The sequence below is a fragment of the Scomber scombrus genome, chromosome 15, assembly GCF_963691925.1.
Source record: "Scomber scombrus chromosome 15, fScoSco1.1, whole genome shotgun sequence".
In the NCBI taxonomy this organism is placed as follows: domain Eukaryota; kingdom Metazoa; phylum Chordata; class Actinopteri; order Scombriformes; family Scombridae; genus Scomber; species Scomber scombrus.
In genome coordinates, this window is record NC_084984.1 from 6,921,884 (window position 1) to 6,941,067 (window position 19,184).

General features: G+C 37.6%; 1 protein-coding gene across 3 annotated transcripts; it reads left to right on the top strand.

The window, feature by feature from the left end:
• Positions 1–601: 601 nt before the first annotated feature.
• Positions 602–15,945, top strand: LOC133994879 (TNF receptor-associated factor 2-like). Of its 3 annotated transcripts, none has more exons than XM_062434094.1 (11): positions 602–679; positions 5,076–5,285; positions 5,437–5,515; positions 8,131–8,229; positions 8,402–8,563; positions 8,696–8,770; positions 9,603–9,677; positions 10,364–10,927; positions 11,150–11,327; positions 11,766–11,914; positions 12,732–15,945. In XM_062434094.1, exons 2-11 carry the CDS (start codon positions 5,098–5,100, stop codon positions 12,948–12,950), a joined length of 1,788 nt encoding a protein of 595 aa, XP_062290078.1. In that variant the 5' UTR covers positions 602–679; positions 5,076–5,097; the 3' UTR covers positions 12,951–15,945. The 3 variants fall into 3 exon arrangements, with proteins under 3 accessions (XP_062290078.1, XP_062290077.1, XP_062290076.1); XM_062434093.1 differs by having other exon boundaries at positions 622–679; positions 4,191–5,285; XM_062434092.1 differs by lacking the exon at positions 602–679 and adding an exon at positions 2,351–4,389.
• Positions 15,946–19,184: the final 3,239 nt, after the last annotated feature.

The following is a 19,184-nucleotide window of genomic DNA, read 5'->3' on the forward strand; positions in this document are numbered from 1 at the left end:
AAAATGCTTTTAGTTTATCTTGAGCTGTCCAAACTAGTCAAATCAAATATCAAATATCTATATCAAATACTTTGGTTTTTACCTGCAAAACTCATCATCACATTCTCATTAGCATCAGCTCTTTATATAGGAAATATTTAACCTGGTTGGAGAAAAGCAGCAATTTTAAATATATTGTTGGATTCTTACCAGCAACACTAGCGTTGGATTCAGAATTAACATGTAGTTAAGTTAAATCAAAGTTGGTATCTTAAGGTTAATGGCAGAAAACTTAATAAAGCTATAACTTTTTCTTCATTGTCTTTGATTAAGTATAACCTTCCATCAACACTTTTCTTTTAGTATAAAAAGGAGACATGGTATTATAATATTAATCTGCAAACCAAATAAAAAGTTGCTGACACAATGTTATCAGATGAAACACAACGCCAGACAGAACAGTTAGACCGTTCGCTGCTGTCAGATAAGACACGGCTGTACTGAATAACATGATTACGTAATGATCACAGAGGGCGATGTGGCAGTGCTGAAAGCCTTCTCACACACACATCAATAGAAAAGCAAATATTAAAACGTGGCTCATTGATTGTGTTTAATCGTTTTTGGACAACAACAGAGGTCTACGGCACAGAGGAATAAGGTAAATCAGGCTTTGGATACACACACAAACTTAATACTTGTAAGTTGGATCTATTTATTGATTTGTTGCCACTAAGGAAAATATATAAAATTGCCTTTTATGTAATGTACAAGCCATCAAAGTTATTTCAGAGCCTCGCTCCTACTTTATTTTGATGTTTTTGTGGATGACTCAACCACTTTAACATATAATTCAGATGGTGGTAAAGTTCAAACTCTTATTTAACCATCTCCCACACCTGGATTTGTTTTAAACCAGGTTTCAGTTTGCTTTTAATAGACATTTGAATATTATTCTATCTGTCTTTCGCCTGCCTGTTAAGAAAAGTATGTAAATCAGTCAGTGAGAAGGATCATGATATCACATTGACTCCTCAGTCTTCAGCTTGTTGATGGTTTTGTTGGCTCTTTTTGGTATCTGACTGGTTTAAAATTGTTTAAAAAAAAATGTTATTTATGCTGTAATGAATGAATGAATGATCTTTATTAGTCATTATACACAATGAGACACTGTTTTGCCTCTATGGTAATTAAGTGAGAAAAAGCTAAACAATGAACTAAAAAACAGACAATAACTGGATTAAAAACAATAAAATAAGTAAAGTAATACATAAAATACAAAGATCCAAGCTGCTACTTCCATCTTGTACTACCTGTTTATAATGTTTGGACATAGACAACAGTTTTCTAATCTTTAATGTTTTTTTGTTGCTTCTTCTTTGCCATTTTATCAATAAATGCCATTTAGCAGAATCCATTATTTTTCCAATAATTCATAATTAAAGGTATTATTCCACAGATATTTACATTATTGTCATATTATTTAATAGTTTGATACCTTTTTGCTTTATCTATACTCAAAAAACAATTTATGTCCTTAATTTAATTTATCCTATGTATTTGATAGATTTTTTTCCATTAATTTAATATATTATTCTAAAATAAACATATAAACATGCTTTACACTCAGTTGACAGTTTATTAAGTACACTTATCTAATACTAATACAGTCAAATTCAACAAATCAGTTTAGCTTGAACCTATTTTACAGAGATGTTCATTTAACTTAACAGTTATTTTGGACTGTCTTTGCTCTTCTATCTGTTTGCTTAATGTCAGACAGGATGTTTCTAATCTTTCAGTATTTCACCTTTTTTCTCTCCATCCTGTGTCTCTCCTTCAGCTTCCAAACATAAACACGATCTTTCTTCTCCTCATCTCCACATCTGACTGCGTCTATCGGCTCTTCTGCCTCTCGCTCCTCTTCACTCCCACTCTGCTATGACTCATTCTCGTCTTTCTTTCTTTTTTCAGCCCCTGATTTTATTCTTTTCGGCGTTGTGTTAAAATGATTTCTGTGGCTAATGTGAGCACATGTGGTGCGTTTAAACAATCTGGAATAAAAACAACACATACTCTGGTGTGTTATGTAGTTTTCTATCAAGAGTTCACAGTTATACACTTTTAAATATACATGTGAAATACAGTTTGTGTACTGGCTTTAACATATACAGTACAGGAGACCGAAAACATAAACATCTGTAAACTAAAAATGCAATTTAATCCAAAATGAAAGCTCTACTTAGTGGTGTTTACACCATATACCTACTTGCTATTACTTCTCAGATCATGTGTTTCATATTTCTTGTATTTGTAATGAATTTAGATCATTTAGTAACAGACTGTATCATATTCAGGTTCTATATATCTGTGTGTATTTATAATGAATCTCACACTGAGTTTGGATATTTTGCATTATGAGTATGTTTAATACTTTTGGTACATTTTGCAAATAGTACTCATCACTTGTAATAGAGTATTTTTATATGCTGTTACTTAAAGTCCCCCTTAACTCAAAAATGTGTTTTTCTTATTGTCGCGTCACTTGGATGTTTGAGCTTCACTGTGAACAATGATGAATGTGCAGAATTTGTTTCACATTTATAATGTTAAAAAGGGGAAAGTTTCTCTGCACCAGCAAAAATAATAGTTTGGAGCATTGACTGTATATAAAGATGGAAGTAGCAAGGTGTGATATCACCTGTTGGTTTGCATAAGAGTTGATTTGAAGCCTGGAGATGCAGATGATCTTTTCTGTTTGGAGTCACAACCTTGCAGATAAGCAGTGCAGGGTGTCGCCTTTCACACGATAGAAACACATCCCGCTACCAGACCTGGTTTACTGGGACACAATGCACTCCACACTTGAGCCAATGTTAGCTTCTTTAGCTAAATTGTGCTAAAAGGTCAGGTGTCATTATCAAGTAACATTAAATTTCTCAGGTGAGCTGTCAATCAATGCCCACATTGGAGACAACAAAGCTACTATAAGTCCTCAAATCTCATTAATTTAACAATAAATTCCAAAATGACGACTTATTAGAGGGCCCAAATTTAGTGATTAAGATTGTAACGACTCATTGAAACAAATGGGTGACTTTCTATATTTCTATAAATAAGTTATATTGATGAGCATCTAGCTGCTGTCGGTAGCACTTTAATGTACTTCTAGATTGACTTCGGCCTCAAGCTACAGTAAGAACCAATAGGATGCAACTTAAACAAGTGTGATGTGCAAACTTTACACTGCAAATTTACTTTTCAGTGGAGGAGAAATTTTGCAGTATTTTCCAGCAGTTACACGTTTGATACTAAAAATATTTGCATATTCAAGCCCCCCTCCTCTCTAAAATGTGTTTTTCTTCTTGTTGCTTCAGTTAGATGTTTGCTTCACTGTGCAGAATGACGCATGCACAGAGTTTTACACCACTGATCTGCTGAAAGAGGAAAGTTTCTCTGTGCTCACCAGAAATCTGAGTTTAAGGCGTGAACGTACGAGAATGATTTGTGACATGATAACTAGTTTGGATCCAACTGAGGTCCATGATTCAACTGTGTGATGTTGAAACTTGAATTCTTCAGTGCACAAACAAAAAAAGAAAATTACTTTTCAGTGAAATAGGAGACATCTTGTGCCCAGCTGTTAAACTTCTGATGCCTTTGTAAGGATTTTAAGGAGGTAAACAAACTTGTTTTGTTCAAAAATCTTATTACAAACTAAGTTATTATTCAAAGTAGAGCATTTTTACACATCTTAAAACATATCTCGAGGTGATATTTAAGGATTTTAACAAGATTACTGAACTAGCAGAAACAAATTATTGTTCAAAACACGTCTTATAACATGTGAAAGTGGATTTCTCAGTAAAAAAAAAAAAGAACCCAATTCTTCCTCTACCTCCACAAAACTAAAAGCACAGATGCAAAAAAAAAAGTAGAAGCATTGAAAACAAACGTAAGTAATGTGCTTTTATATATATAAAAAACATGTTAAATGGATGTGGATTGTGTGTGTGTGTGTGTGTGTTTGTGTGCGTGTGTGTGTGTGTGTGTGCGTGTGTGCGCGCGCGTGTGTGTGTGTTTGCACATTAATGCGTCCGCCTACTCCTGCAGCTCGACCAATGGCTCGCACGCCTCCACATCTCTCCTGCCTATCAGCCCCTGTTCATGCCCCCCTCTCTCTCCCCCCTCCTGCATGACGTAACACCCAGTCTGAAAGTGCAATGGCGATATTGGACAATAACAGCCATCGCTTTTGGGGACCACATCTATATTATGTGGCTAACGCTGAAGAAAACACATCCAGCCGGCTGCAGAAACACAAACGCATCTAATAATCGGCACAAGGTGCAACCAGGACAGGTGATTTCACTGCCTCTGCGAGAGATGACAGTTTAGACCAAAACGCGGGTGAGTGCAAACTCTGTGCTGATTTGCAACAGCATTTTTTTTTTTGCAAAGGCTTTTTTTTTTTTCTTTCTTTCTTCCGTCTCCTCCAGCACCAGTAAATGGTCTCTTGCAGCCAGCCTCAAAGCTTCACATCTCAAAGGGGCGTGGCGGCGTGCTGGGTACCACTTCTGACTAAAAGGATGCTGATAGCTTAGCAACAGCGACAAGGAAGGGGGAAAAAAGGAAGGAGAGGAGAGAGACAATGGATGTGCGATTTGTCAGCAGCGTTACTGGGTAGGCTGAGCAGTGTGGTAGAAGAGAGAGAGAGAGGAAGAGAGAAGGAGAGAAAGAAAGGAAGAGAGAAAGAGAAAGAGGCAGCCGGTGATCACCAGTTTGTGCCAAGTCAACTACAAGGAGCCATGAATGCAGAGTGGAAATGTAAACAAAGGGTGTGGGCCTTTCAGCTGGCCTGTGATGCTCCACCAGAGAGAGAGAGAGAGAGAGAGAGAAACCATTACTGGTGTTGATTAAAGCAGGATAAGATTTTACACAGTCATGTTTGATGGCTGACAGTTGAAATATTCAGCTAATTTATCACTCTGTGCTCCTTTTTAAACTACAGGATTCATTTCTTTTGTCTTCAGATTTAGTAAAGGGTTTCTTTTTGCTTTCTTTCTTTCTTTTTCTTTCTTTCTTTTTTCTTCCAGGTGTGACGTGTGAACAGACACCATGGCCACACAGGAACCGTCCCCTCCCTCGTCCATGGAGAGCAATAAACCCGGCTTCCCCAAGAAGATCCTGGGCAATAAGCTGGAGGACAAACACCTGTGCAACTGCTGCCACAATATACTGAGACGACCGTTTCAAGCCCAGTGTGGACATCGCTTCTGTTCCTACTGCTTCAACAGGACCGTGAGGTGAGAAAGTAAAGAAGGCGTTACTTTGGCTGATTAACAATGGGAGAGTCTGCCTGTGTGTGTGTTTATTTTTTTTGGGGGGGGGGGCGTGTCTGATGGTTGCATGTTTTAGATTTGCATTATATCAGTGTGTGTTGTTGTTGCTTTGCAGTAATGGACCTCAGAAATGCAACGCTTGCATTAAAGAGGATATTTTTGAGGACCCCACGTCGATTTTGAAACAAGGATGTGTGAGTATTAATGTGTTTTTATCCACTATACAGAAAGAAAAAAAAGAAAAAAATTGAACTTTTTCAGCACTAGTGAATCCATATTATTTGTATCATGACAGATGTGGTAGCTTTTCCATCAAAACACTTTGAAATATGGCCTCAAAATATGCTTAATTACACTATTGATTATGTTTTTGATTAATTAATTCAGGCTATGGTTCTATTAAATATTATAAAATAGTGAAAAAGTTTCCCAGAGCCCCAAGAGATGTCTTAAAATGACTTATTTTGTCTGACCATCACTATAACACAATAATAATAACTTTATTTATGTTTCACCTTTGAAAAACAGATGTACAAACTGACACAAGGAATATAAAAGCAAATAAAAGACAAACACAAGAGAAAACAACAGAAAAAATTAAAAAAAGTTAAAACAAAATGACCATTTGCTTTATTTAAATCTATATCTCAGACCTGCTGTTGTTTTTTAAGCTGCTCAGTGATGTTATAACTTTCTACTGATGCTCTCTGATGATAAAAATATTCACTTGATCACCAAAATGCTGCAACACAGACATTAATGACACTAATTAAGAAGCACATTCAAAGACAACAACTACACTTAGTTAAAAATGTCTTCAGGGCCTAAATGCAGACATGACTGTTCATTTTTTACAGCAGCAGTGAAAACCTTTCAGTTTCATTCTGACGTGTTTTAGCTGGCTTCACTTTCATTTTGACGCCTTTGTGCAACATAACTGACTTACATGACCTGTAATTCCAGATGTAACTCCCGCACCTCAGTCCCACTGGTGATGAGAGTTTCTGTGCATAAAAAATGTTGCATGTATGTGCACAGATGATCCTAAAACTTAAACTTAAAACTTAAATGATACTGTTTGGCTGGTAATGATCTACTTACAAGTATTTTGTGTGTATCCAAAGCCTGATATGTCTTATTCGTCTGTGCCGTAGACTCTGCAGACTTGTTTTTGGACTCTATTGTTGTCCAAAAACTATTAAAAACACATCAGTGAGCCACACCGCTGCACTGGGTAAGATGTTTCTTCACCACATAGATTACATTCACGTTAGTTGGTTAAGAGACGGCTCCAAAAACTAACAACTGCGATCATGTTTCAGTCGTTTACAGAGCTTTGTTAGCTTGTTGTGCAACATATCACAACCTTTTGACTTTGTACTGAAGTTCTTGGAGAAATTTGCAGTGTTGTACAAAATCAAGAGGTTGTCATATGTAGCACAAAACTGCATCACATTCCTGCACATGCTCAGTAGCATCTGCCTTACGCTGAACTGCTCTCCAGAGACTGAAAATGTGATTGCTGTTATTAGTCTTTGGAGCCATTTCTAAACAAACTACTATAAACATCATTTTCGGGGTGAAGGAACAAGACATACAGTGCAGCAGTGCAGCTCATTGACTTGTTTTTAATAGTTTTTGAACAACAGTGGAGGTCTACGGCACAGAGGAATAAGATATATCAGGCTTTGGATACACACACATAATGCTTATAAGTTGGGTCTATTCATTGTTGAGATTTGTTGCCATGCACAGTACTTGTAAGTAGATCAGTTTATTGTTGGTTTGGCTCCAAACATGAGATTTGTTGACGATAAGAAACATATAAAAGATAATCAACCAAATTCTTCAACTTCAGATATAACATGCATTTTATCTTTGTCATACAGTATCTTTAAAATCACACGTAGCCACAAGTAGAGACACTTTGAGCAACCTCAGCACAATGTATAGTACATCCAAAAGTCCTTTGCGTCTCTGTTAGGACTCATTATCATTATCAATTCATCTGCCAATTATTTTCTGAATTAATTTATTAATTGTTCAGTCCATGAAATACACACAAGGTGAAAAAAACTGTGAAAAAATGGTAGTCAGAGGCCACATTACTGTCTTCACTTGCATGTTTTCTCTGACTAACAGTCTCAAATGTTAAGATATTTCATTTATTGTCATATATGATGAAGTAAAAGCAGCTAATGATCACATTTAAGACGCTTTAGAGCAAATACTTGCAGTTACTGAGGAGCCACAGACACTAAAAAGGACTAAAATAAAAAATAAATGTACCTTTTGTGCGTTCCTGTTTGCGTTTCCACCACATCTGAGGAGCCATTAGACTAAACCAGTCACAGATTTTAAGCTAGGCAACATTCTTAGAAACTCCCGATGTTCTCGATAAACATGTGCGAACTGGACTAGAATTTAATTTCTCTCAATGATCTCTACAACACAACCTTAACAGACCTGCTGCTCTTGTTTAGTCTTTGAGGGGCTTGTTCAGACCAGAAGTGTAAAAACAGCCTCACGCTTCATTTGTGGACAGATAAGTACAGTAAGATCTGAAAGAATCATGGTGTGGCAGGGTTTTATTTCTCTTCTCGAGCATCACTTGGACAGAAATTCTGATCATACAACCCGGCAAGGAGAAGCAAAATAAACAAACCAAAGAAATATTTGTCGATCTGGCACCGCTGAATTCACATCTTTTCCCTCACGTAGATATTCTGTGATGGAAAAGGACAGCTGGAGCAACACTGCACAGACACAATGAGACAGCAAATCCCTTTGTTTTCTCTTGTTTTTTCAGGCTTTTCCTGACAATGCAGTTCGAAGGGAAGTTGAAAACCTCTCAGCTGTTTGTATCAATGAAAGTTGCAGTTGGAAAGGCAGCATTAAAGAGTATGAGGTGAATTTCTTTTAACATGTTTGTACACATTTTTAAAAATAAGCAGTTTTTCCTGATATTCATGGACAAGTTTTTCTACAAATTGCTAGCTGAGCTCAACCTTTGCGTGCATGTATTTGAACAGTTTAAGTCAATTCTGCACAGGCTCATCTTAAGCTTTACTTTTCACTAGCTGAACCACGAGGGGAAGTGCGAGTTCATGATCATCCCCTGCCCCTCCTGTAAAGAACGAATTCGCTTCAATGAACAGGAGCGCCATAATGAGCGCGAGTGCCCTGAGCGTACACTCAACTGCAAGTACTGCAAGGAGCCATTTCACTTCAAAAATATCAAGGTTAGAAATTATTTATAAAAACTTCAGATGCTCGGCTTGTCTGGGCCTGTGCGGCAGATCACAGCAGCTGTTTGTATGTCATTAAAAGAAGCGCTGTCTTTTTTTTTTTTTTTCTTTTTGTCTTTCTTTCAGGCACATGATGAGATCTGTCCCAAGTACCCGATGATCTGTGAAGGCTGTGCCAAGAAGAAAATACCCAGAGAAAAGGTAGATTTGTAAACAACATGCAGACAAGAAGGACACACATGTTGTAAAATAGATCATAATCATTACTAGCTGTAGATACTTATCTCAAGTTTGTGCCTCTCATGTATTGTTATGCAGCTAATCCTCAGTTTTTACAGAACAATATGTACCTGGAAATCCTTGAAAACCCAGAATGTTGTTAAAAGGGGATAACTCGTGCTCATTTCTAGGTCTATATTTATATTCTGGGGCTCTACTGGAATATCTTTGCATGATTTACAGTAAAGAAAAACTGATTTATTTTATACTGGCCCTTTATGCAGCCCCTCAGTTCAGCCTCTGTCTGAAACAGGCTGTATAACAGGCAGTATGTAAATAACAGAAAATAAACATGTTATTCTCTAGTCAGGCAGAAATTGTATATATTCTCGTTCGTTTTGTATGACCCAAGAAAAATTTAAAGGTGGTACCTTTTAATTTTGAATGAAAATATAAAATAATCATAAAAAATAACACCATAAAAAATCAAGCATTGGATTAGGAATAGTGGAAAAACTTGGAAAATGGAGTTAAAAATCAGTTGTATAATGTATCAGATAGAAAATATTTATCTGGATGGTTGGTGGAGTCTTTGAGGATTATGGAAATACCTTCAGAGTTAAATAAATGTCAGAGCTTTTGAAAGATCTCCAGGTTTATATTCTTTCTGATAAACTGATTTTGTGTGTTGAATGTAATGATGAAACATGAGAGGAACAAATGGTGGCTAGTAGCTCCTGTGCTAAGTTTGCTAATTCATTAATTATTGTTGAGAAAGTTATGTTTAATTGCCTTTTTTTGTTTTCTTTTGTAGTATGTGGACCATATTAAATTCTGCAGCAAATTCAGAACTCCTTGTCGGTTTCATGTCGTGGGATGTGATATGTCTGTAAGTAGCCTGATTGTATTCTCATTTATTTTATATATCCACTCATACATTCATATTAGGGACTGTATGAAAGTTATTAGTGGGGTTAAGGGGTCTTTTCTTTGCGGAGAGGAGGGTATACTGAATTTTGTGGCAAAAAGCATGAGAGAGTCCCAGATTAATTCTTCCATTAAAAAAAAACAATTTGATATTTAATGCTGCACTGTTGGGAAGTTGTGTGAAAGAAGTATCTCCAACACACCCGACCATGTGACTCATGCATCATGTAATCAAGCTCTCGGACAGTCAGATATCTGATCTCAATCATATCAGGCTAAATCATCATCTGAACTAATCCATATATATGTTTATTAAGTGGAATCAGGAAGTGGAGCTACAGTCTGTGCTTGTTTCACTCATTCTGTTACCAGAAAATTATTTTAAAAAGCTCTTTATTAAAAAAATAGTTCGTCAAGTTTTCCATAATTTATAATTTTGAGATATTGAGAGGAAGGGTATTGTGATTTGTGGGTATTATAATTTTATAACCTAACTTATAGATAAAAAAAATATGAATTGAAAATATTAATAAAGCTGGGTTTCAACCCCCCTTCCCCACCCCAATAATTTCCTTACAGTCCCTTGTACAGCTGATCAGAGTGCAGTCGTATTGTTGTCTGTGTCACTTTTTGGATTCCTTTTTGTAGGTGGAGAAGGAAAAGATTCATGACCACGAGCGCGCCTTTGCCTACGAGCACCTCAACCTGCTGCTGCACTACATCATGGGCATGAAAGTGAGCATGGAGGGCCTGCAGCCCCAGGGACTGGAACTAGCTGGACACAAACTGGTGGAGCTCCAGCAGTCCCTCCGGGAGCTCGAGGCCAGAGTCTCCCAGCTCAGCACCACCTCCTCTGGGCCTCCCGTGCAGGGAGCGGCCGCCTCCTCATCCTCCAGCTCCGGTCCCCCTGGTCCTACCACATCAGCTCCTCTCCCACCACCTCCCACTCTGGCTCCCACTCTCTCCGTGTCTACCTCCTTCACACCTCTGCCCAGCTCGGTGGGTGCGGCGTTGGAGCTCCAGCTCCACAGCGAGAAGACGAAGGTGGTCGAGCTGGGCCGCAGGTGCACAGAACTTGAAGTCAAAGCCGGCACGTTTGAAAATGTGGTGTGTGTCCTGAACAGAGAGGTGGAGAGGTTTGCCACCACCATGGAGGCCAGCAACCGTCAGCACAAACTGGACCAGGATAAGATCGAGGCTCTGAGTAATAAGGTAGTCAAATGGATGAAGTCTTCAGCTGTTAAAGTGGAGTTGAACTGAAGCAGAACTGGATTACCATGCAAATATCATAATTTCCATGACCCAAATCTGTTTTTGAGTAGCAAATTCTCACCTCCTTTAGATTTAAAAGGTGGCTGTAAAATGTGTGTAGTTTCTCTTGTTTATGGCAAACGTTTGTGATATTGTGACGGTCAGTGTATGTTTGTTTTCTAGGTGCGACAGCTGGAGAGGACGGTGGGGCTGAAGGACCTGACAGTTGCTGAGATGGAGGGCCGGCTGAGAGAAATGTCTGCAACAACCTTCGACGGCGTCTTTGTCTGGAGGATATCTGACTTTGCCAAAAAGAGACAGGATGCCATCGCAGGTCGAGCCCCTGCCATGTTCTCACCAGGTAACATTTCTGCACATCATCTATTATTAAAGAGCAGAGTGTCCCAAGTGCTCGTAAGTCAAACATTTTGGACTAAATTATAGACAGACCTGTAGGAATCCTGCCGTAGTCGCACCTGTATAAATGATTATTCAAAACATAAAGAAATCCAATCCAAAAGGAAAGCGAGGACAGTGAGACTTGGTCCAAAATGATCAAACACCATCAATTTTCACATTTTTCATAGTTCACACACTCTCCATTTTTCATGACATCAAGTGTGTTAAAAGCTGATATCAAGTAAGCTCAGATGTACTCACGTATTAGACATATTAACACACAATTTGAATTTTAAGCAAGCCTAACTCAGTAGTCAGGTCAGATCGTGGTTACTAGAAACTACTTGTCTTGCAGATGCCTCGTTATCTGCAGATGACTAAAGCTGAATTTCTCTTTCAGCTTTCTACACGAGTAAGTACGGCTACAAGATGTGTCTGCGGATCTATCTGAATGGAGATGGGACGGGGCGTGGCAGCCACTTGTCCTTGTTCTTTGTGGTGATGAGGGGACTGAGTGACGCTCTGCTCAAATGGCCCTTCAACCAGAAGGTAAAAGTCACACAGGCGATAGAGGACATTAACTAAGGATGTGTATCCCACTTTTAGGTGCTAAACAATCTAATTGTGTTGTTGTTCTTTACTAAAGGACATAGAAGAAATGTGTCACTGCTGATAGTTTCGTGTTTGGTTACATGCAATATATTTTAAGGCAGCAAATTTGAAGTAAAGATGCTTTGTAAAGTTATTTTACTCAACCGCCTGTTATTTCTCATGGTTCAATCATATCACATCCAGCATGATTGAAACCGCCCGAAATAAGTAGTACAAAAGAATTCTTCTTGACAAAGGAGTTTGAATGATTGTCCGAAAATCTAGAGTTGCAATAATTAGTCGATTGGTCAATTTGTCGAATACTAAATAATCATTTTTATTCGTTATTTAAACAAAAAAACTAAAATATTTGTTGGTTGCAGCTTCTCAAATGTGAAAATTTGAAGCTTTTCTGTGATGGTAAACTGAATATCTTTGGGCTGTTGATTGAAAACGAGATATTTGAAAAGCTTTAAGAAATTATAACAGACATTTTATACACAAAAATATATATATCCTTCCTCTTGTGGGATGAAAGCACGCCTGCAGTTCCAAAGGTCTTTTCTCTACAACTAGTTCAGGCCCAGCAGAACAAAACTTCATTACTTTCCCGCTGCAACACATGTAGGAACAATCAGGTTTCAGATCTTACTTACTTGACATTTAATCCACATTACTGTAGATGTACTAAATTGTGGCTTACCAAATATCCCCCCAAAATGTTCCCAAACAGTGGATAATGCTGTTTTCTCTCTGTCATTTATCTTACTTCCAGGTGACTCTGATGCTGCTGGACCAGAGCAACAGGGAGCACATCATCGACGCCTTTCGGCCCGATGTCACTTCCTCCTCCTTCCAGAGACCCGTGAGCGAGATGAACATCGCCAGCGGCTGTCCGCTCTTCTGCCCGCTTTCCAAGCTCGACGCCAAGAACTCTTACATCCGCGACGACACCATCTTCATCAAGGCGATCGTGGACCTCACCGGCCTCTAGATGGTTACCACAGGGCGGTACAGTTTGGCAACCAGGCAGCTCTTTGACCATTACGGCTTCATTTTTGGCTCAATCGTGGTCCCTTTAGGGCTCTGTTCAGGCATCTTACTGTCCCCTGCAGCTTTAGGGAGACAAACATGCTTGCAACTGTATGCTGCATGTGGCTGCAGTTTGCTCAGTCCAGACGGCGCTGGCATTGTCATACCGGGTGGTCTCTATAAGCGAGAACCACCATCGTCATCGCTGTACATTTCAGGGTGCAAAACTTTCAGGATTTTCTTTTAACATCACAGCACCACTGTCACGGTGATTTTTTAAAATAAAAAGTCACTTCAGTTCTGCACATAAAGTTTTCAGTTAAAAGGACACAGAAGCGAGCACCGGTGCAGCGCTATCAGTGCAGTGTTGAGTAGAAGCAGAGATGTCGAAGTGAACAGTCGGAGTGAATAGTGTCTATTTTTATCTCCTGCTTTTGAAGATCGTGGCGTTACAGCACATGCGGACTGTGTTAGAACAGGCTTGTAGATAACCAGATAGTTAATGTGATCATTCTGATGTCACCGTAAAGCTGGCAGTAGACTTATAATAGAGTTAGAGCGTGGCTTAATGCAGTTTTTGCTTTTTTCCTTGCAGATTGTGGATATTGTGAGCTTCTCAATTCCAGTGTCGAGTGAATTTGCATAGACAAACGTGGAGTTATGTTATGAATAAGATTACAGGCAATATTTTTTATTTTATTTATTTTTTTGCCTTTTTTGCGCGAAGTGCATGCCGCCGGCGTTTTTAAGTATAAAACCGCGCCTTATTTTGATTGAGCTTTACGAAGGTTCCTCGTTTGTTGTTGAACTTGTTAGTGAATTAGCCATCCGTGATGGTGGACATTGCCTGCATGTCTTTGGAACCAGGCTATCTACATGTAAAGTTACTGTTGCGTATTTGTTCCTATTAGGGGTTGGTGGTTCTGATTGGTGGTTTGGTACATCTGTGGAAGATACAGTGGAGTTACCAAGGAGTCAGGGCAGCTTGCCAGTCAAGCCTGAGGCATAAAACTTACATGTGTTTTTGTCTCTGACAAATATACATCGCTGGAGTTTTCCCCAGGATATGCTCACTAGCTCATATCTCAACACATAGTACTGTGCCCCACCACAGATTGAGGTTAACACAGATTCCACGAAATGAGGGAATTGTTCGTTCCTTGTTTTCTGTCCATATACAGTGCATACGTGTTTCTGCTGCTCTAAGATAGAAATACTGGTGTGATTCTAATATATATGTTGGTGCAAATAATATACATGAGGTAAAATGTGTGTGGAGCGGTTGAGAGGCTGAAACGAGAGGAAATGAAAACAAGAGATTGTAGTACTTTGTTGTAGGTCACAGGCCGTTTGTTGACATTATTTATTGCAGATTGATGTTCAGTGCTGCCCCAGATTTAACCTTTAAACTTTTGGTGTTATTAGCTATACCGGCTCACTGATTTCTGACGAGGCACCACAAATCGAACACAAAATCTCCGAGTATATCCGATTCAACTGTTCCTGTAATTTTTCTATGTGTCCACCAGAGATTGCTGTTTTACTTACTTAGCATGCATGCTGAGGTTTTAAGGTACACGCTGGCCTGTTTGAAAACCAGTCTCGACCTGTATTGAAACCTCTCTGTGCATGGGAGGCTTCAATTCATATTCACTATGGAGTTTCACATTGGTTTCCCCCGTGAGCCACGTGTGAAAGCATTTATTTGTATTTGTTTGGAGGAAAATACGTAATCATAGAATAGGTATTATGTTATATCTGGCTCTGCCTCTGTTCAACAGAAGCACTGGCCTATATTCATAGCAATTTATAAATATGTATCTTTCATATCATAATGTTGAAATAATCTATATATCAATGTTAATATACACAAGATGTTATAATAAACATAGTATTACTGAATACCTTATTAATTCTATAGCTATATACCAACTTTTTGTTTGTCAAGATGGTTTGAACAGGCCAGGACAACCCCCTTTTGTGCAGTAAGGACTTATGATTCCTTCTAGAGTGCAATATATGATTACGTCTGTTTAGATTTTGATGACATTTTGACATTTTAAGGGTTTACAGAGGTCATACTCGACTTATTTGTTTACATTACTCATTATGGGGCTGAAGAACTGCAACCAATTTTGAACTTTCCAAGGAAATACGGTGCTTTCCTTGCCATACTCTACTTGATATCACTACCATAGGAGTCTCTGGTCAGTAGCTGTTTATGAAGCTCACTGACGAAATAGGCGAAAGCGGGAGGATTTTTAGGAAGACCATTTTAATGTTGAGAAATTTAAGCTATGTACAGTAAGTGGGTTTCTATTCTTAACTTAAAAAAACCTTTCAATGAAGACTGAGCATGTAATAAGTAGAATTACATGAACTTTTTAAACATGAGTGTTCTTGTAATGTGCCAAAATCAAATATTACCTCCAATATACTAACAATGTTGTATTGCAAGGTGTATTTTATGTTCTATGCTAAAATATGGTGCCAAATATGTTTTATATTTAAGTTTGCTGCGTGCACTGTATGTATAAGCGTGTGTGTGTGTGTGTGAGTGTGAGTGCGTGCATGTGTGCAACTTTAAAATGATGCATGGGTCACTACTTCTGTCGGCACCGGAGGAGATAATTAATACTGTCCCATGAAACTGTCCTTAAATTACAGATCCTCCCAAGGTTTTTTGAATGTAAGCTTTAATTCAGTTGGGTTTATTTTCTGATTGACACAAAAGCAGTTCTGTAATGTGATGCAGTTGACTTAAACCAACTTTATTTGTGCACTTTGTATCGGTTCGGTTGTTTGTCCAAACAGGGTATTTTGTTGAGTGACTAATGTACCTTGAAATCAGAGCCATATATATATATATAAATATATATATAAATATATATATATTCTGATGTTGATAATTGATGTATTATGCTAAAATAACTTGCAGTATGTAATAAAGTTTGTTGGTTTCAGCTTGTTGGTTATTTTAATCTCTATTTTAGTTGAAAGTTTTGACTAACAGTGGGCAGAAGAAGTACTCAGATTGTTTACTTAAGTAAAAGTACCAACACACCAATCTAAAAATGCTTAATTACAAGTCCTGTATTCAAAATCTGAGTTTATAAAAAGAGCAAAGGTATCAGCAAGCTGTACTTACTGTATCAAAAGTAGTCATTATGCAGAAAATAGTCCCCTGTGACTGATATATTTTAATATATGACATTAGTAGATTGTTAATAATGATGCAGCAATGTGAAAGTAGCATTGCAATGTAGGTGGTTGAGGTGGAGCTATTTTAAACTACTTTATCAACAGTTTAACCTGAAGTAAGGCCCCCTCAAGAGGTCACAAGATAACATCTAATTTCTGCTGCGTAAATCTGTATTTATTTTTAGACTTTTCTCTGATCTTTGCTTTTTTCCTGTGGGGGATAATTTGACCTAATTAAGCCTTAAATAATTCTTTAAATAAAACCATCTGAAGGGTTTAGAATGGAAATCTTTGTTGGGTGAAACTGCTAAAAATGTATAGACATCTGAAATAAGACAGGGGCCCAGATTTGGCTTTATTATAAGGAGTCACAAGCCAAGAAAAGTTGGAAACCACTGATTTAAACCTCTTAAAGTCATTTATTTTATCCTATGAGATGTGAAAACTGAATAACGCAACACTTGTCACTTGTTAAATCTTTGCTTACATACAGTATACTGTGAAGACACTAACACTCATACACACACAATACCAAACATACCCTACATGTTAAATTATACACAATCATAAATATTTAATACATTTATATACACACACAGACACATGCATATACACATGTATGCAGTCTTTAAGCTTCAGTTCAATACATTTGTTTGAACCTGGTTTTAATAGCCTAACCTGGGACAGAGGCTGCAAATGAGCTTCTGTTAGATGCAATATATTCTGTATCTTACATCTGTTGCAAAGTTTGTCTTTATGTAACAATAGTTGTCTGCGTGATTCCTATTAAATTATCAAACAAATCAATAGAGAATAGGTTATTATGAGTTTTTCTAAATGTAAAATGTTAATCTGAATTGTAACTAAATTATTGTGTAGCTGTCAGATTAATATTATGGTGCAAAAAGTACAATATCTCACTTTGAAATGCAATGGAGTATAATAGAAAGTATAGTATCATAAAATGAAAATAAAATACCTCAAAAATGTCCCGAAGTACAAGAATTGAGTGAATGCACTTAGTTACTTTCCATCATTGCTCACTAGAGGGCACTCTGGGTCCCTTGATGAATGGCCTGAGTGTATTAGAGCATTATACTATGTTAAAAAATACAGACCAAGAAAAGAGGGATGATTGTACTTTTATGGGCAGTAAAATATGAATTCTATACTTGCATTTTCCAACAAATCCAATACAGACCTTTCATTAATGGAAGTGAACAGCTGAGATATCTTAAGAAGAATAAAATGAACATGCAGGGCAGTCTGACCTTCAACACAACACTGAGCATTGTACATAGCTGAGTGCTGTCCAGATGCATTGACTTGTTCTCCTCAGCTTCTTCAATGCACAAAAGAAAGAGATAATGCTGCTTCTTTCAGGGCTTGTTGTATAATACATGAGCAGAGCTTTTTTTTTTGTCAATTTCCCTTTCACATCATTTGATTTAATGATACTTATTCAGTGACACAGTTCTCACTCTTAGCATGATCTTAAACGGATGGTTGTTCGGCTTGTGAGTCACAGACACGGCGTACGGAGGAAGTGATGTGATGGAAAAGTGGTTACCTTTACAGGATGTGGTGGAGTGATGCGATGGGGACAGTGATTCACAATGCACTTTTTTCATGTACCTTTCCTTTTGACAATGGAAAGAAAACGTGTCTCTTTTTTGCAGCCATGTGCAGCCCAAAAGCTCTTCTGCAGACTATTTAGCTCATCAAAATTATTCATAACATTAAGTAAGATTTAACACACTGCAATGCACTTTAATATGCAATTATATATAATGACAAGGATAAAGAATCACAGGAATGTCCGTGATTTGTAACTAAGTACTTTTTTTTTTTAAACTTGTACTTGAGCACAATTTTAGGGTATGTACTTGAGCATTTCAATTTTATGCAACTTCAATACCTATCTATCTATCTATCTATCTATCTATCTATCTATCTATCTATCTATCTATCTATCTATCTATCTATCTATCTATCTATCTATCTATTTTACACATTAATGCTTGATTAATAATCAAATAGGCTAGTATAAAATGCCAAACATTCACAGGGTTTTCTGCACAAACAAGTACTAGTAAAAAGGTACATTTTTGCAGATGATATACGATGATACATGTCTACTCTTGCTTACAATGAAGCATGCCTACACTGATGTAAAGATCTGACTACTTCTTCCATCACTTGAACTACGATTAAAACTAATAATTATAAAAATTCAGTGATAAATATGTGCTATAAATCTATTTTAAGTCAATAATATGCAATTTACAAAACACATTAAGTATTGCTGGTCTCCCTGAAAGTGAAAATTGAAGGAAACATAGCTACAAGTAGTCAAGCAGTTAACCCATGCGGTGCTATAGCCTACACTCGACCACCTGACTACCTGGACAGGCTGCGACTTAAATTCAACGCACCCTTCTCAATGGCGCCGCCTATTTAAAGCTGGAGTCCTGCTGCTTGTTGTTAGTCACCTGGCACCTCTAAATGGATAACTCCTCTGTAAACTGTTGGGCTAAATTGTCCCTAATCTTCTTATATAATTTAACAGTTCAGTATCTTTGTAGGATGTTGCTTTGAGGTGGAAATAACCCTGTTTGTCCTGCAGTGTTGCTGTTGAATAACCATTGTTGACTCTTCAGGAACGTATTCTCCACTAATGTGAGGACCATTGCTTCACTTCACCAAGCTAAGTATTTGCAGCTCGTGCTAACTTTTTTTAGTTTTCTTTAAAAAAATCTTTATTGAATATTATAAACCATCCAGATATGTTCAGTCAGCAACAATATGTGAAAAGGCATATAATCACATAAGTACAGCTTTGTAAAACAAGGAAAAACCCATAAATATTAAATTAAATGAGGTTAAATGTGTTAAATGCTGTTGCTAGCTTAGCATATACAGGCTGTGTGTGCTGGTTGTTTGCTGTTGTGCTACTATATTGTGTGTTATGTTTTAGCTGAATAGTTTCTGTTTA

Coding starts and splice junctions, on each gene's coding strand:
- LOC133994879 (XM_062434094.1), top strand. CDS start 5,098: ATGGCCACACAGGAACCGTCCCCTCCCTCGTCCATGGAGAGCAATAAA. Junction 8,771..9,602: donor AGAAAATACCCAGAGAAAAG/GTAGATTTGTAA, acceptor TTTCTTTTGTAG/TATGTGGACCATATTAAATT. Junction 11,328..11,765: donor CCCTGCCATGTTCTCACCAG/GTAACATTTCTG, acceptor TTTCTCTTTCAG/CTTTCTACACGAGTAAGTAC.